At 48.4% G+C, this 26,852-nt stretch overlaps 1 protein-coding gene across 12 annotated transcripts in view; it reads left to right on the plus strand.

Moving 5' to 3' along the window:
- Positions 1-26,852, plus strand: part of LOC137385125 (NACHT, LRR and PYD domains-containing protein 3-like) — a 118,004-nt gene that overhangs the window by 78,029 nt on the left and 13,123 nt on the right. For all 12 annotated transcript variants that reach the window (XM_068059935.1, XM_068059932.1, XM_068059928.1 and 9 more), the window contains 5 exons: positions 19,030-19,116; positions 19,259-19,429; positions 19,572-19,742; positions 19,979-20,149; positions 26,364-26,534. In XM_068059935.1, coding sequence (XP_067916036.1) covers positions 19,030-19,116; positions 19,259-19,429; positions 19,572-19,742; positions 19,979-20,149; positions 26,364-26,534 — 771 coding nt within the window. The remainder of the gene's footprint in view (positions 1-19,029; positions 19,117-19,258; positions 19,430-19,571; positions 19,743-19,978; positions 20,150-26,363; positions 26,535-26,852) is intronic.

Below are 26,852 nucleotides of genomic sequence, written 5' to 3' on the forward strand. Positions count from 1 at the left end.
TATGTACAATGAAAACTTCTCCTTTTGTAAAAATCTACAGCCCTTTAAGAACTGCTGTAGGACTGGATTTTACAAGCACTAGTCCAGTGAGCTACAGGGCAAGTTCTCTTGATAAAATGTTCCATTTTTTTAGTCTTACAAACATGAAGGGCTTTGATCGAGCAGATCGGGAGAAACTGTTTCCACTGGTGGGAGGGGCCATAACCAGAAAACACAGGTTTAAGATAATTAGCAACAGAATCAGGGAGAAGGTGAGGCAAATCTTTTTACCGAGTCACTGAATTGTTACAGTGCAGACTGAGGCCATGCGGCCCATCATGTCCTCACTGGCTCTCTGAAAGAGAAATTCCCTCAGTCCCATTCCCCTGCCTTCTCCCCATAACACAGTCCATTCTTCCTTTTCATATAACTCTCTAATTTTCTTTTTGAATGCTTCAATTGAACCTGCTGCAACCACATTCCCAGGCAGCGCATTCCAGACCTTAACCACTCGCTGTGTGAAAAAGTTTTTCCTCATGTCATTTTTGCTTCTCTTACCAAACACTTTAAATCTGTGCCCTCTCATTCGAGATCCTTTCACAATTGGGAACAGTTTTTCTCTGTCGACTCTGTCCAGATCCCTCATGATTTTGTACACCTCTATCAAATCACCTCTCTGCCTTCTCTGAGGAAAACAGTCCTAACTTCCCCAGTCTATCTTCATAACTGAAGTTCCTCATCCCTGGAACCATTCTTTTTAATCTTTTCTGTACTTTCTCCAAAGCCCTCACGTCTTCCCTCAAGTGTGGTGCCTAGAATTGGACGCAATACTCCAGCTGAGGCTGAAGTAGTGTCTTACACAGTCATTTGCTGTGATCTGGATTGCACTGCCTGAAATGACAGTGAAGCAGATTTAATCATAACTTTCAAAAGGGAATACTTGAAAGGAAAGATTTGCAGGAGGCTGGCATTCGGTGAATTGCTCATTCAGAGGGCTTATGCACACACGATGGGCTGAATGGCCTCCTTCTGCACTGTAACAATTCTGTGATTCTGAAATTGTCCATTTTGGCAGGAAGAATAAAAGAAACATGTTATCCAAATGGTGAGAGATTGCAGAGCTCGGAGATGCAGAGGGATCTGGGTGTCCAAGTGCATGAATCACAAAAAGTTAGTATCCAGGTACAGCAAGTAATTAGGAAAGCTAATAGAATGTTATCCTTTATTGTGAGGGGAATTGAATACAAAAGTAGGGAGGTTATGCTTCAGTTATACAGGGTATTGTTGAGACCACATCTGGAGTAATGTGTACTGTATTGGTCTCCTTATTTAAGGAAGGATGGAAATGTATTGGATGCAGTTCAAAGAAGGTTTACTAGAGTAATACCTGGAATGGGTGGGTTGTCCTATGAGGAAAGGCTGGACAGGCTAGACTTGTAACTGCTGGAAGTTCAGAAGAGTAAGAGGCGACTTGATTGAAACATATAAGAATCTGATGGGTCTTGACAAGGTGGATGTGGAAAGGACGTTTCCTTTTGAGGGAGAATCTAGAATCAGGGGTCACTGTTTAAAAATAAGGGGTCACCCATTTAAGACAGAGATGAGAATTTTTTTTCTCTCAGGTTTGAGAGTCTTTGGATCTTCCTTTCTCAAAAGGTGGTGGAAGCAGAGTCTTTGAATGCTTTTAAGTAAGAGGTAGATAGACTCTTCATACGCAAGGGGGTGAAAGGTTATTGAGGGTAGGCAGGAGATCAGCCTTGATCATGTTGAATGGTGGAGCAGACTCAAGGGGCTGAGTGGCCTTCTCCTGCTCCTAATTCAGATGTAAAGAGAACAACCCCAGATTTTCCAATCTAACCTTGTCGCTAAAATCCCCCATCCCTGGAATTGTTCTGTTAAATCTCTACTGCACCCTCTCGGGGACCCTCACATCCTTCCGAATGTGTGGTGACCAAATCTGGACGTAATACTCCAATTGTGGCCTAACCAGAGCTTTATAAAGATGCTACATAACTTCCCTGCTTTTGTACTCAATACTTCTATTTATGAAGCCCAAGATCTCATAAACTTTGTTAACTACTCTCCCAATATGTCCTGTCACGTTCAAAGATACAGGCACATGAACCCCCAGATCCCTCTGTTCCTGCAAATTCTAGAACTGTGCCATTAAGTCTATGTTGCCTCTCCCTATCTCTTCTGCCAAATGCATCACCTTACACTTCTCTGTATGACATTCCATCTGCTATTTGTTTGCCCATTCTGATAGCCTATCTATGTCCTGATGCAGGCGATTGGTATCATCCTCATAAGAACATTAGAAATAGTAGCAGGAGTAGGCCATTCAGCCCCTTGAATCTGTTCCGTCATTCAATAAGATCATGACTGATCTAATTGTGGTTTTAACTCTGCTTTCCTGCCTGCCCCCAATAAACCTTGACTCCCTTGTCAATCAAAAACCTGTCTAACTCAGCCTTGAATATATTCAATGATCCAGCCTCCACTGCTCTCTGGGGAAGAGTGTTCCAAACACTAACAACCCTCAGAGAAGTTGTTCCTCCTCATCTCCGTCTTAAATGGGAGGCCCCTTAGTTTGAAACTGTGCCCCACCCCCTCCCCGACCCCCCCACCCCGTTCTACATTCCCCACTAGGGTAAACATCCCCTCAGCATCTACTCTGTCAAGTCCCCTCAGAATCTTATATTTTTCAATTCGATCACATCTCAATCTTCTAAACTCCAATGAGTATACGTCCAACTTGCTCAACCTTTCCTCATCAGACAAACCCCTTGTTGACCCTTTTTCTCTGTAGGGTATCAACTGATGTGACAGACAAAGATACACTAAAACCTAAGTATCGCATCACTTCACTTTATTACTACTGGAATCACTTAAAGCATACAAAAGCTTACAACAGTTTTATTTAGACACCAAATAAGTACAAGTCTCACTTCTTGTACAAGATACTACCCGTCAACACAGAGGTGATCAGTCTCTTGTCACGGTTGATCACTGAGCCTCCAGACTCAGGGTCCTGTCTTCGAGAGTTGTTCCCGGGTTCTCGCTGAGAATACCCTCCAGTGTTAACCCTTATATATTCTTTGAAGGCTCCTTGCTCAACCCATGGCTCACATGATCTTGTTTTGCACAAATCTTCAAGCATTATCTCATCTTTGGACAACATTAGCCATTTAGCCATCTGAACAGAAGTCCAGACTTGTTTCCAATAGCCACCTATATCTGTTCCTCTTTTATCTATTCTTGTTCAACACTTTGGTCTCATGGTCACATATCCCTAACCATAAGCTTTGACATGTCTGTTAGCTTACCAGCCAAAGACTTGCAGGTTGATAGGTAAATTGGCCATTGTAAATTGCCCCTATTGTAGGTTGGTGGTAGGAGAATGGTGGGGATGTGGTAGGGAATATGGGATTAATGTAGGATTAGTATAAATAGGTGGTTGCTGGTCGGCACAGACTCGGTGGGCCGAAGGGCCTGTTTCAGTGCTGTATCTCTCTATGACTCTTAAGTTCTGTGCTTATGTTTAGCTGCCTTAGAGCATGCTGGGTACAAAGTGTTACTTGACCAACATTTCAGGCCTACACCCTCATTCAGGAATCAGCCCAGTGGCCTCTGAACTACTTTCAATGCAAGTGTGTCCCCCCTTAAATAAGGTGACCAAAACTGTACACAGTACTGCAGATGCGGATACAACAATGATCTGTACTGTTGTAGCAAGACTTGCCTATTTTTATATGCCATCCCCTTTGCAATGAAGGCCAACATTCATTTGCCTTCCTAATTACTTGGTGTACCTGCATGCTGACTGTTTGTGAGTCATGTACAAGGTCACCCAGGTCCCTCTGGATCACAGCATTCTGCAGTCTCTCTCCATGTAAATAATTGTATTCCTGCTGGCAGATGGAGTATAATGTGAAAAATGTGAGGTTGTCCACTTTAGCAGGAATAAACTTATAGTGTTTGCAAATTTGGCTACAATGCATTTTGTCTCTTCATCAAAATCATTCTTATAGATTGTAAGTAGTTACAGTTTGTCGTCCTGAAAATGACCCATTTATCCCGACTCTCTGTTTCCTGTCAGTTAGCCAGTCCTCAATCCATGTTAATATATCATCTCAACACCAGGAGCTCTTATCTTGTGCAGTAACCTTTTATGAGTCACCTTATCGAATACCTTTTGGAAATCCACATACACTACATCTACTGGTTCCCCTTTATCCACCCTGCTTGTTACATCCTCAAAGAACTCTCATAAATTTGTCAAACACGATTTCCCTTTCACAAAACCATGTTGACTCTGCCTGACTGTGTTGTGATTTTTCCAGATGTCCTGCTACTACCTCTTTAAATAATGGATTCTAGCATTTTCCCAACGATAAATGTTAGGCTAACTGGCCTGTAGTTTCCTGCTTTCTGTCCTTTCTTGAACAGAGGTGTTATACTCGTGTTTTTTCCAATCCACTGGGACCTTTCCAGAATCTCGGGAATTTTGGAAGATTAAAACCAATGCATCCACTATCTCTGCAGCCACTTCCTTAAAGATGCTCGGCCACAGGCCATCAGGACCAGGGGACTTAGTTTTAGTTTAGTTTAGAGATACAGCACTGAAACAGGCCCTTCGGCCCACCGAGTCTGTGCCGACCATCGACCACCCATATATACTAATCCTACACAAATCCCATATTCCTACCACATCCTCACCTGTCTCTATATTTCCCTACCACCTACCTATACTAGGGGCAATTTATAATGGCCAATTTACCTACCAACCTGCAAGTCTTTTGGCTTGTGGGAGGAAACCGGAGCACCCGGAGAAAACCCATGCAGACACAGGGAGAACTTGCAAACTCCACACAGGCAGTACCCAGAATTGAACCCGGGTTGCTGGAGCTGTGAGACTGCGGTGCTAACCACAGAGTGATTGTTTTAAATTCCTCCCTCTCTTTTGCCTCCTGATTTTCACTGTTTTTGACATCTCCAAGTTTGGTATCATTGGCAAATTTTGAAATTCGACTCTGTATTCCAATATCTAAGTCATTTGTATATATCAAAAAAGCAGTGATCCCAGTACTAACACCTGTCTACCATCCTCCACTCTGAAAAACAACAAGGCTCACTGTTTTCTGTCCTTAAGCCAATGCTTTATCCAGACTGACACTGACCCTCCAATTCCGGCCTTTTATTTTTATGTGGTACTTTGTCAAATGTTTTCTTATATATAGATAACATCCACCGAATTCCCTTTATCAACCTTCCCTGTTACTTCATTAAAAAAAAAATCAGTTACTTTCGTCAAATACTATTTGCTGTTAAAACCTCTCTAAGTGCTGATCAATGTTTTTTCCCTGATTATTGTTTCTAAAACCTTTCCCACCACTGATGTTAAACTGCCCGTCCTGTAGTTACTACGAATGTCCTTACACCCTATCTTGAGTCGGTGTGTCATATTTACCACTTTCCAATCCTCTGGCACCTCCCCTGTATCTCGGGAAGATTGGAAGATTATGACAAACCCTTCTGCTCTCTCCACCCCACCTCCCTGAGCAACCTGGGATGCAAGCCATCCGGACCAGACGACCTATCCACTCCAAGCAAAGCCAGCCTTTCCAGTCCATCCGGCCGAGCCATTTTCACCCGTCCATTACTTCCAGCATCTCCACTTCTGCTATTTTGTCAGTATCATCTTCCTTAGCAGACACCAATACAAAGTACTCATTAGGTATTTTAACCATGCCCTGTCTCTCAAAACATATATCACTAAGTTACTGATGGAACCCACCCTGCCTCTGACTATTCACTTACCATTTACATGCCTGCAGAAGATTTTTGGATTCCCTTTTATATTAACTGCCATTCTATTCTTATATTCTCTCTTTGCCAGTCTTATTTTGCTCTTCACTTCCCCTTTCAACTTATTGTATTTGTCCTGGTTCTGTCATGAAGAATCCAGCTGACATGCATCAGACACCCTTTTCTTGTTTCAGTATATTCTCTATCTCGTTCATCATCCCAGGAGTCCTGGCTTTGGTTCCACTAACTTTTACCCTTGTTGGAATGTAATGAACCTGTACCTGAAACATCTCCTCCCATTGGAGACTGCTGAGAATGACAACACATTGGAGAGCAGTCTAGACCATGGCACCAATGAGCAAGAGACTGCACAGGGGGGAACAGCAAAGTGTAGGAATGCAGTGGTTATCGGAGATTCCATCGTCAGGTATTTCTGTAACTCTCATTGTGAGTCCCACATGGTGTGTTGTCTCCCTAATGCCGGGGTAAAGGAGAGAGTGTAGAATAGTTTGCAGGGGGAAGGAAGCGAGCTAGAAGTTGTGGTACACATCAGTACCAACGACATAGAGAGGGCAGGTATTGAGGTCCTATAGTCTGATTTTCAGGAGCTCGGGAGAAAATTAAAAAGTCGGACCTCAAAGATAATAATCTCTGGATTAGTCCCAGTGTCACACACCAGTGAGAGTATAAATTGGAAGACAGGGAGCATCAATATGTGGCTTGAAGCATGGTGCAGGAGGGAGGGCTTCAGATTCTTGGGACATTGGGGCCAGTTCTGGGGCTGAAGGCACCTATTCAAAAGGGAAATGTTCCACCCCAACAGGACTGGGACCAATGGCCGCGTGGGGATGTTCACTAGCGCGGTTGCGGAGGGTTTAAATTAAAGTGGCAGGAGGATGATCACCAGCATATAGAAGTACAATAGAGGAATAAGGTACATAAAGGAGTGAGTATATTGGATAGTACTAGAGAAGGAGGGAGGACCATATTAGATACAAGCATACACCTTAGTAGGTGGAGTCGGCTATTCGGCCCATCGAACCTGTTCCAACATTTGAGCAGATCATGACTGATCTGATTGCGGCCCCAACTCTACTTTCCTGTCTAGCTGCTATAACCTTTGACACTCCTGTCAATCAATAATCTGTTGAACTCCGCCTTAAAAATATTCAATGACCCTGCCTCCACTGCTCTCTGGAGAAGAGAATTCCGCAGACTAACAACCCTATGAGAGAAAACATTTCTCATCATCTCTGTCTTAAATGGGAGACCCTTTATTTTTAAACTGTGTTCCTTAATTTTAGTCTCTCCCACAAGGAGAAACATCTTTTCAGCATCCACCTGTCAAGTCCCCTCAGGATCTTATATGTTTCAATAAGATCACCTCTCATTCTTCTAAACTCCAGTGAAAACAGACCCAACCTGTCCAACCTTTCCTCTTCTGATCACCCCTTCATCCCAGGAAACAGTCGAGTGAATCTTCTCTGAACTGTTTCTAATGCAATTCTATCCTTTCTTAAGTAAGGAGACAAAAACTGAATGCAGTACTTCAGATGTGGTCTCACCAACACTCTGTACAACTGTAGCTAAGCTTCCCTACTTTTATATTTTATTCCCCTTGTAATAAACAACAACGTTCCATTTCCTTCCTAATCACTCACTGTACCTGCATACTAACTTTGTGAATCATGTACCAGGACACCCAGATCCCTCTGTACTGCTGAGTTCTGCAATCTCTCTCCATTTAAATAATATACTGCTTTTCAATTCTTCCTGCCAAAGTGAACAAGTACTCACTTTCCCACATTATACTCCATCTGCCAAAATTTTGCCTCCTCACTTAACCTATCTATATCTCTATGTAGACTCTTTATGTACTTCATTGGCTGTAAAGTGCTTTGAGATGTTTGGTGGTTGTGAAAAGCGATATAGAAATGCAAGTATTTTTCTTTACATGGAGATATTGGATCAGGTGATCAAAAGCTTGGAAAAGTCAGTTTGAAGGAGTGTCTTATTGGAGGAAAGTGTTCTGGGGAGGGTATTCCAGAGCTTGGGGCCTAGAAAACTGAAGGTCACCAATGGTGGAGCGATTAAAATCAGGGATGTACAAGAGGCCAGAATTAGAGGAGCACAGATATCTCGGAGGGTTGTGGGGCTGGAGGAGATTACAGAGATAGAGAGATTAAGAAGGATTACAAGGAATACAAAGACATGTTTAGACATATGTGTATAAGCACAAAGTGTGGTGAATAAGTTTGTTGAGCTACAAGTACAAACAGCATGTGGGAATATGAAATAAAAACAGAAAGTGCAGTCAATACTCAGCAGGTCAGGCAGCATCTGTGGAGAGAGAAGCAGAGTTAACGTTTCAGGTCTGTGACCTTTCATCAGAACTGATGTAAAGATAGGGAAGGATAAAAGGGAAGAGTGGTGACAGTACTGATTAGGGAAGACATTGTCCCTCTGTCTCTCCACACTCTTTAGAACTATGGCATTAAGTCTATATTGCCTCTCCCTCCCCATTCTGCCAAAATGCATCACCTCACACTTCACTGTATTAAATTCCATCTGCCACTTGTCTGCCTATATTACTAGTCTATCTCTGCCCTGTTACAGTCGATTGGTGACATCCTCACAGTCTGCTACATCTCCGAGTTTGGTATCATCAGTAAATTTTGAAATTTTACTCCATTTGAACATCCAAGTCATTTATATATGTCACAAATAAAATCAGTGCACCAGCACTGACCCTTGGGGAATGTCAATGTCCACCATCCAGTAGTCTGATAAACAATCATTTACCACCACTCGCTGGTTTCCATACTTAAACCAGTTTTTTTGTCTAAGCTGACACTGACCTTTCTATTCCAGACACCTCGATGTTTTTTTATTAACCAGCCTTTTATGTGGAACTTTGTCAAAAGGTATTTTAAAAACCATATAGAGAATGTCCACCGAATTCCCCTCATCGACCTTCTCTCTTACATCATTAAAAACATTCAGTTAGATTAGTCAAGCATGATCTGCCTTTTACAAATCCGTACTGACTCTCCTTAATTAACTCAAACCTCTCCAAACACCTGTTAATTTTTTCCCTGATCATTGTTTCCAAAATCTTACCCAACACAGTTAAACCGACTGGTCTGTAGTTACGATGCATGTTCTTACAAAGTTTCTTGAACAAGGGTGTCACATTTGTCACTGTCCAATCCTCTAGCACCTTCCCCGTATCTGGGGAAGATTAGAAGATTATGGCAAGCCCTTCCATATCTCCACCCTCACTTCCTTAAACAACCTGGATGCAAGACATCCAGACCAGGTGACATATACACTCTAAGCAGAGCCGGCCTTTCCAGTACATCCTGCCGATCAATCTTCACCCCATCCATTACCCCTACCATCTCCGCTTCAACTGGTATTTTGTCACATTCCACTTCCTTAGTAAACACCAATACGAAGTATTCATTTCATGTTCTAGCCTTGCCCTGCACCTCTAAGCATATATCACCCTCTTTGACCCTAATCGGCCTCACCCCACATCTTACTACCCCCTTAAACCCTTAAGGTGATTGGTAGAAGGATTAGAGGGGACATGAGAGGAAACGTTTTCACCCAGAGGGTGGTGGGTGTCTGGAATTCACTGTCAGGAATGGTGGTGGAGGCAGAAACTCTCAATTCTTTTAAATGGTACCTGGACATGTACCGAGGGTGCTGTAACCTGCAGGGCGGTGGACCAGGGGCTGGAAGGTGGTATTAGTTTGGGTGGATAGCTTCTTTAGCCAGCATGAACACGATGGGCTGAATGGCCTCATTCTATGCTGTACTTTTTCTGTGTTTCTATGTTTCTTACCATTTACATGCTGTTAGAGGATTTTTGGGTTCCCTTTTACGTTAACTGCCATTCCATTCTCAGATGATCACACACATCAGAGCCACAGCAATCTCCCACACGGCAGCTCATTTAAAGCCAGCACAGCCCCCCCCAACGTGGAGGGGGTGGGCTGTCTGACACCGGCAATGGTTTCAGATGCCTGTGTGCAGGAGCTGGTCCCATCTTTCAAGGGCAACCAGTGCTGCCCCCAAAATTTACCTAACAAAATTGTAATGCCCCTTTCCCACCCCCAATAAGAATTACATTAACTATTTTCCCTTTCCCCCCCCCCCCCCCACAAAATACTTAACTTTGAAACGTGACCTTTGTTCCCCGAGACTGTACAAAGTTTAAAGTTCATCCCTTCCCACAATCCCATATACTGATGATGATTATTTGACCCCGTCCCCCCATCACTGCTCCCCCCCCCCCCCCCACACTAAATATCTTAATTTCCCCCCGCCCCCCCACCCCACACCAGTGTCCTGCCTGCTTTTCCCAGACGGGGAAGTGAAGGTGTGGGAGTGCCGGCTGCTGCACTGGAGATCATGGTGGGCCCGGAAGATTCGAGGTAAGTTTATTTCAATCTATTCATTAAAATATTTCAATGCAGGTCCCGCCGCCCAGCGGCAGGGGTGCCGTCACAGAGCCTTGTCACCACCAGGAGGATCAGGCCGGGCCCTCCCGGAATCGGGCTCCATGGTGAACCTCTGCCAGAAGCATCTTCCACCTCCCCCACCACGGAGCCTGAAACCAGGGGCTCGGTAAAATCCAGCCCATTGTGTTTGGCCTGGTTCGTGCTTGAATAATTCACCTGACATGCTCCATACACTGTTTTTTTATTTTGTCATATTCTCTATCTCCCTCATTATCCAAGGAGCCCTGGCTTTGTTTCCCCGACCTTTCCAGCTTGTTGGAATGTACTTAGCCCATTCTCCGTGATGTCCTTTACCCCAGTACCAGGGAGGTAACACATCATCTAGGACTGACCAATATGAATTCACTGTTTGATTTGTGGGTGACTATCTTACATTGATGGCCTCTAGTTTTGCTTTTCCGCACAAGTGGAAACATTCTCTGTGTCTCCTCTATTGAAACCTTTCATACTTTTAAACACCTCTATTAGATCACCCCTCAGCCTGCTCCTTTTTTTTTTAGAGAAAAGAGACCAGTCTGTTCATTCCCTCCTGATCGGTATTCCCTGCATTTCTGGTATCATCCTTGTGAATATTTTTCACACTCTCCAGTGCCTCCATATCTTTTTTATAATATGATGAACAGAATTGTCTGCAGTATTCCAGGTGTGGTCCAACCAGGGTTTGACACAAGTTTAGCATAACTTCGATACTTTTCAATTCTACCCCCTAGGAATAAACCTTAGTGCTTGGTTTACTGTTAACCTGTGTAATTACTTTTAGTGATTTGTGTATTTGTTCTCCCAGATCACTTACCTCCTCTGCCCTATTTAGATTCTTATTTTGTAAGTAATATGTAACCTCTTTACTTTTCTTTCCAAAATGTAATACCTCACATTTATCAATGTTGATATTAATTTGTCAATTACATGTCTATTCTGCAAGTTTGTGAATATCTTCATGTAATTTGTTGCTATCCTCCTCAGATTAACTATCCCCCCAACCCCAAGTTTGGTGCCATCTGAAGATTTAGAAATTGTGTTTTTGATTCCAAAGTCTAAATCATTAATATAAATTGTAAAACAGTGATCCCAGCACTGATCCTTGTGGAACATCACTTTCCACCTTCTGCCATTCTGAGTAACTACTCTTTATCCCTATTCTCTGCTTTCTGTTTTGAAGCCAGCTAGCTGTCCATTCTGCTTGTTCCCTTATCCTGCAATCTCTGACCTTATTCATTAGTCTGTTATGTGATATCTTATCAAAGACTTTTTGAAAATCTGGATAAATTGTATCTACTGCATTAGCATTGTCTACTTTCTCTGTCACCTCTTCAAAAAATTCAACAAGGTTGGTTAAGCAAGACTTTCTCTTTAAATCCATGCTGACTATTCATTATTATATCTTTGGTTTCCAGATATTCTTCTATTCCCACCTTTAGTAGAGATTCCATTATTTTTCCTATCACTGATGTTAAGCCAACTGGTCTATAGTTCCCGGTACATGTTCTATCTCCTTTCTTAAATATCGGTATAATGTTAGCTATCGGCCAGTCTTCTGACACTACACCTTTCTCTAAAGAATGATTAAAAATGTGTAGTAATGTCTCTGCTATCTCTTCCCTAGATTTTTTTAAAATGTGTGGATGTAATCCATTTGGACCAGGGGTTTTTATCCTCTGAGTTTGATTAGTTTATTTAAAACTTCACCTTTTTATTTTCAATGCTGTTATCTGATTTCTAATCTGTCCACCTATCCTGTTTTCCTGGTAAATATTGAAGCAAGGTCATTATTTAATATTTCTGTCATTTCTCTATCATTGCCTGTTGTGATATAATCCTGACCATCAATAATTGACCCTTTTCCATCATGATTTTCCTTTTTTTATTTATGTGCCTATAAAATATTTTACTATTTGTTCCTTGATAATTTAATTGTTCCTTTTTGTCCTTTTTTTAAAATGTCTAATCTCTTTGTCATGCTCTCCCCTGCTGCTCATGTACTTAATGTCTGTCTTTTTCCAAGACCTCATTTTTCTTTATCTGATATCTTTGTTCATCCATGGTAACTCATTAGTGTTTCACTTGTTCTTGTCTTTTACACAGAATATATTTTTCCTGGACTATGTCGAACATGGTTTTAAATGTTTCCCATTGCTGTTCTCCATCACTGTTTGACAATAGGGCGGCACAGTGGCGCAGTGGTTAGCACCGCAGCCTCACAGCTCCAGGGACCCGGGTTCAATTCCGGGTACTGCCTGTGTGGAGTTTGCAAGTTCTCCCTGTGTCTGCGTGGGTTTTCTCCGGGTGCTCCGGTTTCCTCCCACAAGCCAAAAGACTTGCAGGTTGATAGGTAAATTGGCCATTATAAATTGTCACTAGTATAGGTAGGTGGTAGGGAAATATAGGGACAGGTGGGGATGTTTGGTAGGAATATGGGATTAGTGTAGGATTAGTATAAATGGGTGGTTGATGTTCAGCACAGACTCGGTGGGCCGAAGGGCCTGTTTCAGTGCTGTATCTCTAATCTAATCTAATCTAATATTGTTGTCAGTTTTATTTCCCTCAGCTCTATTCTCAGACCCTCAAAATCCACTTTTCTCCAATCTATTCCCTGGTCTTCGTCATACTTACGTCCTTCTCAATTATTGTCTTAAAGTATATAATATTAATGTTCACTATTGTCTAGATGTTCCCCTACTTTTACTTCTTTTATCTGCTCTGGCTCATTCCCCATTACTCGATCCAGTAGGGAATCCTCCCTTGTTGAGCTTCTTACATAGTGGGTTAGAAAGGAGTCTTGTACATATTGTAGTAACTCCATTCCCTTATTTCATTTACATATCTCTTCTGGCCAATTAATCTCATGTTAGTTGAAATTCCCCCATGATTATTCCATGTTTTTTTATTAATTTCCCTAATTTCTTTGTATACTTCTCCCTCACCTTCCTTCCACTATTATGTGGTCCGTCGACTATCCCTGTTAATGTGGTTAATCCTTTATTATCTTTTATCTTTATCCATGTGGATTCTATTTCTCTCTTGCTGATGTCCATGTCACATTTTGCTACTGCCATTGTTTTCAGTATTAAGTACAGCTACTCCAACTCCCCAATTTCCCCTCTATCTTTTCTAAGTAGTTTATATCCTGCAATGTTTAATGCTCAGTCCAGATTTTTCCATAGCTGTGTCTCAGTAATCCCTAATATGGATCCTCACAATGTAGTATTGCCTCCAGTTCCCCTGTTTTATTACACACACTGTGTGTATTGCTGTATGAAAAGTTTAACTCATTTGTAATAACAGTTCCTCTTACTTCATTTTTTTTACCAGCTTTTTACAATCATACTCCATAATTCTATTTACCTCCTTTCTATCGAAGTACTCACTTTTTTCTTTCCAATGAGTGCTACTAAAGAGTGTTTTTTTTTCAATTCAGTGTAGCTTATTAAGGACTTTATATCGTAGTGGGTAGAACAAGGCCCCTGGTGTAATTAGTATTTTGTAAAGGAAGTAACTAAATTAATTTAAAGGTAAGTCATGGCAGGAGAGCTCAGCCCTGTGGTATACTCCTCCTGCACTATGTGAGAAATCAGGGATGCTTCCAGTATCCCTGGTGACCATGTGTGCAGGAAGTGTATCCATCAGCAGCCACTGGCTACCTACATTACAGAGCTGGAGCTGTGGGTGGATTCACTGTGGAGCATCCGCGATGCTGAGGACGTCGTGGATAGCACGTTTAGTGAGGTGGTCACACCGCAGGTAATGGCTGCACAGGCAGAAAAGAGATGGGTGACCACCAGACGGAGTAGTAGGCACAGGCAGGTAATGCTGGAGTCCCCTGTGGTCATCCCCCTCTCAAACAGATATACCACTTTGGATACTGTTGGGGGGAATGAGCTCCCAGGGGAAAGCAGCAACAGCCAGGTCTGTGGCACCATGGAGGGCTCTGCTGCACAGCAAGGGAGGAAAAAGGGGTGGAAGAGCTACAGTGATAGGAGGATTCTATCGTAAGGGGTGCAGATAGGCGTTTCTGTGGCCACAAATGAGACTCCAGGATGGTATGTTGCCTCCCTGGTGCTATGGTCAAGGATGTCTCAGAGCGGCTGCTGGACATTCTGAAAGGGGAGGTTGAGCAGTCAGAGCTCATGGTGCATTTTGGTACTAACGACATAGGCAGGAAGAGAGATGAGGTCCTGCAAAGTGAATATAGGGAGTTAGGCAGAAGGTTAAAAAGCAGGACCTCTAGGGTTGTAATCTCAGGATTACTCCCTGTGCCACGTGCTCGTGAGGGTAGGAATAGGAGGATAAGGTAAATGAATGTGTGGCTGAAGAGCTGGTGTAGGCAGGAGGGCTTCAGCTACTTGCATCATTGGGATCTCTTCTGGTGCAGAGGTGACCTGTACAAGAGGGACAGGTTGCATCTAAACTGGAAGGGGACCAATATCCTTGCGAGGAGGTTTGCTAGTACTACTCGGGAGGGTTTAAACTAGTCTGGCAGGGGGGTGGGACCTTTCTGATGAGATAGTTGAGACAAATGTGGAGGTTAAAGCAAGCAAGTCCAGTAGGCAGGACAGGGAGTGTGGATAGTCTGGTAGGCTAAATTGCATTTACTTTAATGCAAGAAGCCTTACAGGGAAGGCAGATGAACTCAGAGCATGGATCGGTGCATGGGATTGTGATATTATAGCTATTACGGAAACGTGGTTGAGGGATGGGCAGGACTGGCAGTTCAATGTTCCGGGGTACCGAAGCTTCCCGTGTGACAGAGGTGAAGGTAAGAGAGGAGGGGGAGTTGCACTATTGATTAGGGAGGATATCACGGCAGTACTGAGAGAGGATGTCCTGGGGGGAATGTCCAGCGAGGCCATATGGGTAGAACTGAGAAAATAAGAAAGGGGTGATCGCTTTGATGGGATTATACTATAGGCCCCCCAATAGTCAGAGGGAATTGGAGGAGCATATATATAGGGAAATCACAGATAGGTGTCGGAATTATAGGGTTGTAATAGTAGGTGATTTTAACTTCCCCAATATTGACTGGGACTGCCTTAGTGCTAAGGGATCAGATGGGGAAGAAGTTGTTAAGTGTGTCCAGGATAGTTTTCTGAAGCAGTGTGTGGATGGCTCTCCTTGAAAAGGGGCTCGACCTCCTCTTGGGAAATGAGGCTGGGCAGGTGGTTGATGTGTCAGTGGGGGAGCACTTTGGGACCAGTGACCATAACTCTATTAGCTTCAAGATAGTTATGGAAAAGGATAGGACTGGTCCTCAGGTTGAAGTCTTAAATTGGGGGAAGGCTAATTTCGATGGCATCAGACAGGAACTCTCAGAAGGAGGCAAATATCAGGTATAGGCAGCTGGGATAAAGCGAGTCCCTCGAGGAGTATAGGGGATGCAGGAGTACACTTAAGAAGGAAATTAGGAGGGCGAAAAGGGGCCATGAGATTTCCCTGGCAGATAAGATAAAAGGAGAATGTTAAAAGATTCTATAAGTATATTAAGAGTAAAAGGGTAGCTAGGGAGAAAGTAGGTTCCTTTAAAGATCAGTGTGGCAATCTATGTGTGGAGCCATGGGAAATGGGTGAGGTCTTAAAGTGAATACTTCTCATCTGTATTTACCGTGGAGAAGGTCATGGAAGCTAGTGAGTTCAAGGGAGGGAACAGCGATATCCTGGAGCATATCAACATTACAAAGGAGGAGGTGTTGAAGGTTTTGAAGCGCATTAAGGTGGATAAATCCCCAGGGCCTGACCAGGTGTATCCTATGATGCTATGGGAAGCAAGGGAGGAGATTGCTGGGGCCCTGGCAGATATTTTTGTATCATCATTAGTCACGGGTGAGGTACCGGAAGACTGGAGGATAGCTAATGTTGTGCCTTTATTGAAGAAGGGCAGCAGGGATAAGCCAGGGAACTACAGGCCGATGAGTCTTACATCAGTGGTGGGAAAGTTATTGGAAGGGATTCTGAGAGACAGGATTTATATGCATCTGGAAAGGCATGGTCTGATTAGGGATAGTCAGCATGGCTTTGTGCGTGGGAAATCATGTCTCACGAATTTGATTGAGTTTTTTGAGGATTTGACCAAGAGGATTGACGAGGGCAGGGTGATGGACGTTGTCTACATGGACTTTAGCAAGGCCTTTGACTAGGTCCCGCATGGTAGGCTGGTCCGGAAGGTTTGAACACATGGGATCCAGGGTGAGCTAACCAATTGGAATACAAAATTTGGCTTGGTGATAGGAGGCAGAGGGTGGTGGTGGAGGGTTGTTTTTCAGATTGGAGGCCGGTAACCAGTGGTGTGCTGCAGAGATCGGTGCTGGGCCCTCTGTTGTTTGTCATATATATTAATGACTTGGATGTGAATGTCGGGCATGGTCAGTACGTTTGCAGATGACACCAAAATTGGAGGGAGAGTGGACAGTCAAGAAGGTTGTCTAAGGTTACAAAAGGATATAGATCAACTGGGAAAGTGGGCAAGGGATTGGCAAGTGGAATTTAATGCAGACAAGTGTGAGGTGATGCATTTTGGGAACTTAAACCAGGGCAGGACATAGACAGTGAATGGCAGGACCCTGGGGAGTGTTGTTGAGTCGAGCGGCCTTGGTGTGCAAGTACATAGTTCCCTGAAAGTGGCAACACAGGTAGACAGGGTGGTGAAGAAGGCGTATGGCATGCTTGCCGAGGCATTGACTACAAGAGTTGGGACGTCATGTTACAGTTGTACATAACGTTGGTTCGGCCACACTTGGAGGACTGTGTGCAGTTCTGGTTGCCGCACTACAGGAAAGATGTGATTAAGCTAGAGAGGATGCAGAAAAGATTCACAAGGATGTTACCTGGTTTGGAGGGCCTGAGTTATAAAGAGAGATTGGATAGGCTGGGTCTGTTTTCCCTGGAGCGAAGGAGGCTGACAGGGGACATGATGGAGGTATATAAAATTATGAGAGGGGTAGATAGCCAGAGTCTACTTCCCATGATAGGAGTGACTAAAACTAGAGGCCATAGATTTAAGGTGAGAGGGAGGAGTTTTAAAGGTGATCAAAGGGGTAAATTTTTCACACAAAGAATAGTGGGTATCTGGAATGAGCTGCCAGAGGAGGTGGTGGAGGCAGGTACAGTAGCGACATTTAAGAGGCATCTGGACAGGTACTTGAATGAGAGAGTCATAGAGGGATATGGAATTAATGCAGGCAGGTGGGATTCGGCATGGACACAGTGGGCCGAAGGGCCTGTTTCTATGCTGTACGACTCTATGAGAATGCTCCACTTTCCTGTATTGTTTCTATTCAGGCTGAATTCATTTTCTGTTCGTCCCTCCCCATCTCCCCCACACCCCCTCACCCCCACCCTGCCCCGTCTTATTAGTTTAAAGCCTTTACCATCTCCTTGTTTGCCCTTTCCACTCGGACACAGGTCCCATCCCGGTTCAGGTGGAGTCTGTAAACTCAGTATAACTCCTTCCTGTGCCAGTACCGGTGCCAATGTTTCATTTAAAGGAACCCCTCTTTCCCACACCAGCTCTTTAGCCACACTTGAATTCTCCTGATCTGACTGTTTCTTTGCCAATTCACATGTGGATTGGGAAATAATCCAGTGATTATTGCCCTTGAGGTCCTGCTTTTTAATTTAGCTCCAAACACCTGATATTCCCTCAGCAGGATCTCCTCCCGGTTCCTACATATGTCGTTTGTTCCAACATCAACCACGACAACTGGATTATTCCCTCCCCTTCCAAATTGCTCTCCTGCCACCATAAGATATCCCTTACCCTGGCACCTTGTAGACAACGCACCCGACAGGATTCTCATTCATGTCTGCAGAGGACACTATCCATCCCTCTAATTAGAGAAACCCTTATCACTACCACATTCTATTCTGCTCTTTCCCCCTTGGACAGTCTTCTGAGCCACAGTACCTTGGTCTACATTGTGACTGTCCTCCCCACAGTCTTTCTCCTTGTCCTCACAGGTAACAAGTACATTGTACCTTTTGGACAGGACCTGTGTTTGAGGAACCTCCTTCTCAATCTCTCCTCAGTCCTCACCATGCTGCTCCCTAATGGTTACACCCTCTTCTTGAACCTGTGATTTTCTCTGAACTGTGACTGTGTTCTGGATAAAACTGTGAAGAAATTCCTCCCCCTCCCTTATGTTTGGGAATGTCTCTAACTCACATTCCAGCCCATTGACTCTGAGCTGGAATGACTGAAGACGGAGACATTTCCTGCTGGTGTGGGAATGTGGGACAGTCTCACTATCCACAAACTCCCACATCCTACAGTCACAACACGTAGCCTGCCCTGTCATCTCTAGTCTTTTATCATTAATTTCCTTATTGATAACCTGAATAAATGTAATTAGGTCTTTTAAAACAATTCATAATAAATGTATTAATTAGTTCATTTATCAAATTAATTTAATAAAGTAATAGATTTATTACCCCAAGCAATACTTTATTCAAATGCTGTCACTTAGAGAGACAAAAACACACTGTAATACTCACCAACCAATCACCTACCTTCTGTCCCGTTACTTCCCTCTTTGATGTTTATTGACAGCTCCTGAATATATGAGGAGTTCTACAGTGTGAGGTTCATTGTCAGTGATGGGAAAATCTGGTTGTTAATTTCCTCAAGTCTTTTTCAGTGTTTCCTGTAACATTCAACAGAAAGTGAATTGTATCAGGTCCGGGTTTGATTCAGTTTGTTTCTCACTCTCTGTCTGTTTGTGTTTAGACTGGATTCCAATAATCTGGGAGATTCAGGAGTGAAACTATTGTCTGAGGCTTTGAGGAACCCAGACTGTAAAATACAGGACCTGGGGTAAGTACCAGATTGTGTGAGATTGTGTTTATAATAACTGGGTATCTGACACTGTACATTACTATTAATATCAGTAATAGTGTTATTAATAAACACTGGGAATTTACTCTAATTCCTGTCATTTCTCCATCTTTGATTCCAGGCTGGGAGGAAACAATCTCACAGATTCTTGTATCGAAGATCTTGCCTCCGCTCTCAGTACAAACCGGTCACTGACAGATCTGGACCTGAGTGATAATAATCTGGGAGATTCAGGAGTGAAACTACGGTCTGAAGCTCTGAGGAACACGGACTGTAAAATACAGAAATTGTGGTGAGTACCAGACTGTGTGAGATTGTGTTTATAATAACTGGATGTCTGACACTGTACGTTACTATTAATATCAGTAATGGTGTTATTAATAAACACTGGGAATTTACTCTAATTCCTGTTATTTCTCCATCTTTGATTCCAGGCTGGGAGGAAACAATCTCTCAGATTCTTGTATCGAAGATCTCGCCTCCGCTCTCAGTACAAACAGGTCACTGACGGATCTGGACCTGAGTGGTAATAATCTGGGAGATTCAGGAGTGAAACTACTGTCTGAGGCTCTGAAGAACCCAGACTGTAAAATACAGGAACTGTGGTAAGTGCCAGACTGTGTGAGATTGTGTTTATAATAACTGGGTATCTGACACTATGTTGCTATTAATATCAGTAATAGTGTTATTAATAAACACTGTGCATTATTATTAGTATCAGCAATGGTGTTATTACTAAGCACTGCATATTACTCTAGTAATAACATGATCAGTAATAATGTTATTAATAAACACTGGGGATTTACTCTAATTCCTGTTATTTCTCTATCTTTGATCCCAGGTTGGTAGGAAACAATCTCACAACTTCGTGTATCGATGATCTCGCATCTGCTCTCAGTACAAACCGATCACTGACGGATCTGAACCTGAATTATAATGAACTGGGAGATTCAGGAGTGAAACTACTGTCTGAGGCTCTGAGGAACCCGGACTGTAAAATACAGAAATTGTGGTAAGTGCGAATTGTATGTTAGTTGTATATTAATTGTGTGCAGATAGTGGGCATTGACTGGGGTTTCAATTCAGCACATATAAAGAGCCACTTATTGACACTGTGGTGTGATTGAGTGAGGAGGTGTATGTTTGTAATGCTAAACTCTAAATTAATGTAAGACTGAGTAAAGATTAGCTCCAGTAATATTCTTCACCAACTGGATTTCCAGAGTAGAATATGGTAACAGAGAATGGTCGCCTCAAGGTGAAGGTCGAAGGTTATGAAAAAAAGGCTGCGTTTGCTGACAATGTAACCACTAGGTGGCGCTGCACTGGCACATGTGTAAATACAGCCTGCTGCACTAAAACGTCACTGTCTGCGGTGTTCGGGTAGCTGCCAGGACTAAAGATGGCGGTGCTCAAATAATCACAGAAAGGCAACTGAAACACATGGCAGCACACAATCGCTGTACATGGAGCGGGGTGGGTGGGTGGCGGGAGATGTGAGGGGTGAGGCAGCGGGCGGCCAGAGTGAGGATAGTGGGTGAGGAGCGGGGGGGAGTGGGGAAGGAGAACGAAGAGGGGTGGGGAGCAAGTGGTGGGGGGAGTGAGCGGGAGGAAGCAGGGAATGAGTGGCCTGCAGTCAGTGGCCGGGGGCTGGGGAGGAGGAGTGCACACTCGGACCCACCGCCACCAAGTTCTTCAGGCTGCTCTCCCCCCCCCGCTTCCCCCCTTGCTCACCCCCCGCTTCCCCCCCTCGCTCTCTCCCCGCTTCCCCCCCTCGCTCTCTGCCCACTTCCCCCTTTGCTCTCTCTCCGCTTCCCCCCCCGCTTCCCCCTCTCGCTCACCCCCCGCTTCCCCCCTCACTCTCCCCCCACTTCCCCCCTTGCTCAACCCCGCTTCCCCCCCTCTCTCTCCCTGCTTCCTCCCTCACTCTCTCCCCACTTCCCCCCTTGCTCAACCCCCGCTTTCTCCCCGCTTCCCCCCCCTCGCTCTCCCTGCTTCCCCCCTTACTCTCTCGCCGCATCCCCCCTTGCTCTCTCCCCGCCTCCCCCTTATTCTCTTCCCGCTTCCACCTTGCTCTCTCCCTGCTTCCCCCTCACTCTCTCCCTGCTTCCCCCTCGCTCTCTCCCTGCTTTCCCCCCACGCTCTCCCCATTGCCCCCCCAATGCTCTCTCCCCATTGCCCCCCCAATGCTCTCTCCCCATTGCCCCCCCAATGCTCTCTCCCCGCTTCCCCCCTCGCTCTCTCCCTGCTTCCCCCCTCGCTCTCCCTGCTTCCCCCCACACTCTCTCCCCACTTCCCCCCTTGCTCACCCCCCACTTTCTCCCCGCTTCCCCTCCCTCGCTCTCCCTGCTTCCCCCCTTACTCTCTCGCCGCATCCCCCCTTGCTCTCTCCCCGCATCCCCCCTTGCTCTCTCCCCGCCTCCCCCTTATTCTCTTCCCGCTTCCACCTCGCTCTCTCCCTGCTTCCCCCTCGCTCTCTCCCTGCTTCCCCCTCGCTCTCTCCCTGCTTCCCCCTCGCTCTCTCCCTGCTTCCCCCCTCGCTCTCTCCCTGCTTCCCCCCTCGCTCTCTCCCTGCTTCCCCCCTCGCTCTCTCCCTGCTTCCCCCTCGCTCTCTCCCTGCTTCCCCCTCGCTCTCTCCCTGCTTCCCCCTCGCTCTCTCCCTGCTTCCCCCTCGCTCTCTCCCTGCTTCCCCCCCAATGCTCTCTCCCTGCTTCCCCCCCCAATGCTCTCTCCCCATTGCCCCCCCAATGCTCTCTCCCCATTGCCCCCCCAATGCTCTCTCCCCATTGCCCCCCCATGCTCTCTCCCCATTGCCCCCCCCATGCTCTCTCCCCATTGCCCCCCCCATGCTCTCTCCCCATTGCCCCCCCATGCTCTCTCCCCATTGCCCCCCCAATGCTCTCTCCCCATTGCCCCCCCAATGCTCTCTCCCCATTGCCCCCCCAATGCTCTCTCCCTGCTTCCCCCCTCGCTCTCTCCCTGCTTCCCCCCTCGCTCTCTCCCTGCTTCCCCCCTCGCTCTCTCCCCATTGCCCCCCCCAATGCTCTCTCCCCATTGCCCCCCCCAATGCTCTCTCCCCATTGCCCCCCCCAATGCTCTCTCCCCATTGCCCCCCCAATGCTCTCTCCCCATTGCACCCCCCAATGCACTCTCCCCATTGCCCCCCCAATGCTCTCTCCCCATTGCCCCCCCAATGCTCTCTCCCCATTGCCCCCCAATGCTCTCTCCCCGCTTCTCCCTTGCTCTCTCCCCGCTTCCCCCTCGCTCTCTCCCCGCTTGCCACGTGCTCTCTTCCCACTTCACCCGCCCCGCTCTCTCCCCATCTCCCCCCCCCCCCTCGCTCTCTCCCCGCTTCCCCCTCGCTCTCTCCCCGCTTCCCCCTCGCTCTCTCCCCGCTTCCCCCTCGCTCTCTCCCCGCTTCCCCCCTCGCTCTCTCCCCGCTTCCCCCCTCGCTCTCTCCCCGCTTCCCCCCTCGCTCTCTCCCCGCTTCCCCCCTCGCTCTCTCCCCGCTTCCCCCCTCGCTCTCACCCCGCTTCCCCCCTCGCTCTCTCCCCGCTTCCCCCCTCGATCTCTCCCCGCTTCCCCCCTCGCTCTCTCCCCGCTTCCCCCCTCGCTCTCTCCCCGCTTCCCCCCTCGCTCTCTCCCCGCTTCCCCCCTCGCTCTCTCCCCGCTTCCCCCCTCGCTCTCTCCCCGCTTCCCCCCTCGCTCTCTCCCCGCTTCCCCCCTCGCTCTCTCCCCACTTCCCCCCTCGCTCTCTCCCCGCTTCCCCCCTCGCTCTCTCCCCGCTTCCCCCCTCGCTCTCTCCCCGCTTCCCCCCTCGCTCTCTCCCCGCTTCCCCCCTCGCTCTCTCCCCGCTTCCCCCCTCGCTCTCTCGCCGCTTCCCCCCCTCGCTCTCTCGCCGCTTCCCCCCCTCGCTCTCTCGCCGCTTCCCCCCCTCGCTCTCTCGCCGCTTCCCCCCCTCGCTCTCTCGCCGCTTCCCCCCCTCGCTCTCTCGCCGCTTCCCCCCCTCGCTCTCTCGCCGCTTCCCCCCCTCGCTCTCTCGCCGCTTCCCCCCCTCGCTCTCTCGCCGCTTCCCCCCCTCGCTCTCTCGCCGCTTCCCCCCCTCGCTCTCTCGCCGCTTCCCCCTCTCGCTCACCCCCCGCTTCCCCCCTCACTCTCCCCCCACTTCCCCCCTTGCTCAACCCCGCCTCCCCCCCTCGCTGTCCCTGCTTCCTCCCTCACTCTCTCCCCACTTCCCCCCTTGCTCACCCCCCGCTTTCTCCCCGCTTCCCCCCCCTCGCTCTCCCTGCTTCCCCCCTTACTCTCTCGCCGCATCCCCCCTTGCTCTCTCCCCGCCTCCCCCTTATTCTCTTCCCGCTTCCACCTTATTCTCTTCCCGCTTCCACCTTGCTCTCTCCCTGCTTCACCCTCGCTCTCTCCCTGCTTCCCCCTCGCTCTCTCCCTGCTTCCCCCTCGCTCTCTCCCTGCTTCCCCCCCCACGCTCTCCCAATTGCCCCCCCAATGCTCTCTCCCCATTGCCCCCCCAATGCTCTCTCCCCGCTTCCCCCCTCGCTCTCTCCCTGCTTGCCCCCTCGCTCTCCCTGCTTCCCCCCTCACTCTCTCCCCACTTCCCCCCTTGCTCACCCCCCGCTTTCTCCGTGCTTCCCCCCCCTCGCTCTCTCTGCTTCCCCCCTTACTCTCTCGCCGCATCCCCCCTTGCTCTCTCCCAGCCTCCCCCTTATTCTCTTCCCGCTTCCCCCTCGCTCTCTCCCTGCTTCCCCCTCGCTCTCTCCCTGCTTCCCCCTCGCTCTCTCCCTGCTTCCCCCTCGCTCTCTCCCTGCTTCCCCCTCGCTCTCTCCCTGCTTCCCCCTCGCTCTCTCCCTGCTTCCCCCTCGCTCTCTCCCTGCTTCCCCCTCGCTCTCTCCCTGCTTCCCCCTCGCTCTCTCCCTGCTTCCCCCTCGCTCTCTCCCTGCTTCCCCCTCGCTCTCTCCCTGCTTCCCCCTCGCTCTCTCCCTGCTTCCCCCTCGCTCTCTCCCTGCTTCCCCCTCGCTCTCTCCCTGCTTCCCCCTCGCTCTCTCCCTGCTTCCCCCTCGCTCTCTCCCTGCTTCCCCCTCGCTCTCTCCCTGCTTCCCCCTCGCTCTCTCCCTGCTTCCCCCTCGCTCTCTCCCTGCTTCCCCCTCGCTCTCTCCCTGCTTCCCCCTCGCTCTCTCCCTGCTTCCCCCTCGCTCTCTCCCTGCTTCCCCCTCGCTCTCTCCCTGCTTCCCCCTCGCTCTCTCCCTGCTTCCCCCTCGCTCTCTCCCTGCTTCCCCCTCGCTCTCTCCCTGCTTCCCCCTCGCTCTCTCCCTGCTTCCCCCTCGCTCTCTCCCTGCTTCCCCCTCGCTCTCTCCCTGCTTCCCCCTCGCTCTCTCCCTGCTTCCCCCTCGCTCTCTCCCTGCTTCCCCCTCGCTCTCTCCCTGCTTCCCCCTCGCTCTCTCCCTGCTTCCCCCTCGCTCTCTCCCTGCTTCCCCCTCGCTCTCTCCCTGCTTCCCCCTCGCTCTCTCCCTGCTTCCCCCTCGCTCTCTCCCTGCTTCCCCCTCGCTCTCTCCCTGCTTCCCCCTCGCTCTCTCCCTGCTTCCCCCTCGCTCTCTCCCTGCTTCCCCCTCGCTCTCTCCCTGCTTCCCCCTCGCTCTCTCCCTGCTTCCCCCTCGCTCTCTCCCTGCTTCCCCCTCGCTCTCTCCCTGCTTCCCCCTCGCTCTCTCCCTGCTTCCCCCTCGCTCTCTCCCTGCTTCCCCCTCGCTCTCTCCCTGCTTCCCCCTCGCTCTCTCCCTGCTTCCCCCTCGCTCTCTCCCTGCTTCCCCCTCGCTCTCTCCCTGCTTCCCCCTCGCTCTCTCCCTGCTTCCCCCTCGCTCTCTCCCTGCTTCCCCCTCGCTCTCTCCCTGCTTCCCCCTCGCTCTCTCCCTGCTTCCCCCTCGCTCTCTCCCTGCTTCCCCCTCGCTCTCTCCCTGCTTCCCCCTCGCTCTCTCCCTGCTTCCCCCTCGCTCTCTCCCTGCTTCCCCCTCGCTCTCTCCCTGCTTCCCCCTCGCTCTCTCCCTGCTTCCCCCTCGCTCTCTCCCTGCTTCCCCCTCGCTCTCTCCCTGCTTCCCCCTCGCTCTCTCCCTGCTTCCCCCTCGCTCTCTCCCTGCTTCCCCCTCGCTCTCTCCCTGCTTCCCCCTCGCTCTCTCCCTGCTTCCCCCTCGCTCTCTCCCTGCTTCCCCCTCGCTCTCTCCCTGCTTCCCCCTCGCTCTCTCCCTGCTTCCCCCTCGCTCTCTCCCTGCTTCCCCCTCGCTCTCTCCCTGCTTCCCCCTCGCTCTCTCCCTGCTTCCCCCTCGCTCTCTCCCTGCTTCCCCCTCGCTCTCTCCCCGCTTCCCCCCTCGCTCTCTCGCCGCTTCCCCCCCTCGCTCTCTCGCCGCTTCCCCCCCTCGCTCTCTCGCCGCTTCCCCCCCTCGCTCTCTCGCCGCTTCCCCCCCTCGCTCTCTTGCCGCTTCCCCCCCTCGCTCTCTTGCCGCTTCCCCCCCTCGCTCTCTTGCCGCTTCCCCCCCTCGCTCTCTTGCCGCTTCCCCCCCTCGCTCTCTTGCCGCTTCCCCCCCTCGCTCTCTTGCCGCTTCCCCCCCTCGCTCTCTTGCCGCTTCCCCCCCTCGCTCTCTTGCCGCTTCCCCCCCTCGCTCTCTTGCCGCTTCCCCCCCTCGCTCTCTTGCCGCTTCCCCCCCTCGCTCTCTTGCCGCTTCCCCCCCTCGCTCTCTTGCCGCTTCCCCCCTCGCTCTCTTGCCGCTTCCCCCCCTCGCTCTCTTGCCGCTTCCCCCCCTCGCTCTCTTGCCGCTTCCCCCCCTCGCTCTCTTGCCGCTTCCCCCCCTCGCTCTCTTGCCGCTTCCCCCCCTCGCTCTCTTGCCGCTTCCCCCCCTCGCTCTCTTCCCGCTTCACCCACTCGCTCTCTTCCCGCTTCACCCACTCGCTCTCCACCCACTCCCCCCCCGCCTCGCTTTCCACCCACTTGCCCCCTTGCTGTCTACCCGCTTCCCCCCCTCTCTCCCCGCTTCCCACCTTTATAATAAATGGCTATCTGACACTGTACGTTACTATTAATATACATTGTGCATTATTATTAGTATCAGTAATGGTGTTATTACTAAGCACTGCATATTACTCTAGTAATAACACCATCAGTAATAATGTTATTAATAAACGCTGGGGATTGACTCTAATTCCTGTTATTTCTCTATCTTTGATCCCAGGCTGGTAGGAAACAATCTCACAGATTCTTGTATCGAAGATCTCGCATCTACTCTCAGTACAAACCGATCACTGACGGATCTGGACCTGAGTTATAATAAACTGGGAGATTCAGGAGTGAAACTACTGTCTGAGGCTCTGAGGAACCCGGACTGTAAAATACAGAAACTGGAGTAAGTGCTAATTATATATTAATTATGTGCAGATAGTGGGCATTAACTGGGGTTTCACTTGAGCACATATAAAGAGACACTTATTGATATTGTGGTGTGTTTGAGTGAGGCGGTGTATGTTTGTAATGCTAAACTCTAAATTAATGTAAGACTGAGTAAAGATTAGCTCCAGTAATATTCTTCACCAACTGGATTTCCAGAGTAGAATATGGTAACAGAGAATGGTCGCCTCAAGGTGAAGGTCGAAGGTTATGAAAAAAAGGCTGCGTTTGCTGACAATGTAACCACTAGGTGGCGCTGCACTGGCACAAGTGTAAA

Source organism: Heterodontus francisci, chromosome 28 (genome assembly GCF_036365525.1).
Source record: "Heterodontus francisci isolate sHetFra1 chromosome 28, sHetFra1.hap1, whole genome shotgun sequence".
NCBI classification, from domain to species: Eukaryota; Metazoa; Chordata; class Chondrichthyes; order Heterodontiformes; family Heterodontidae; genus Heterodontus; species Heterodontus francisci.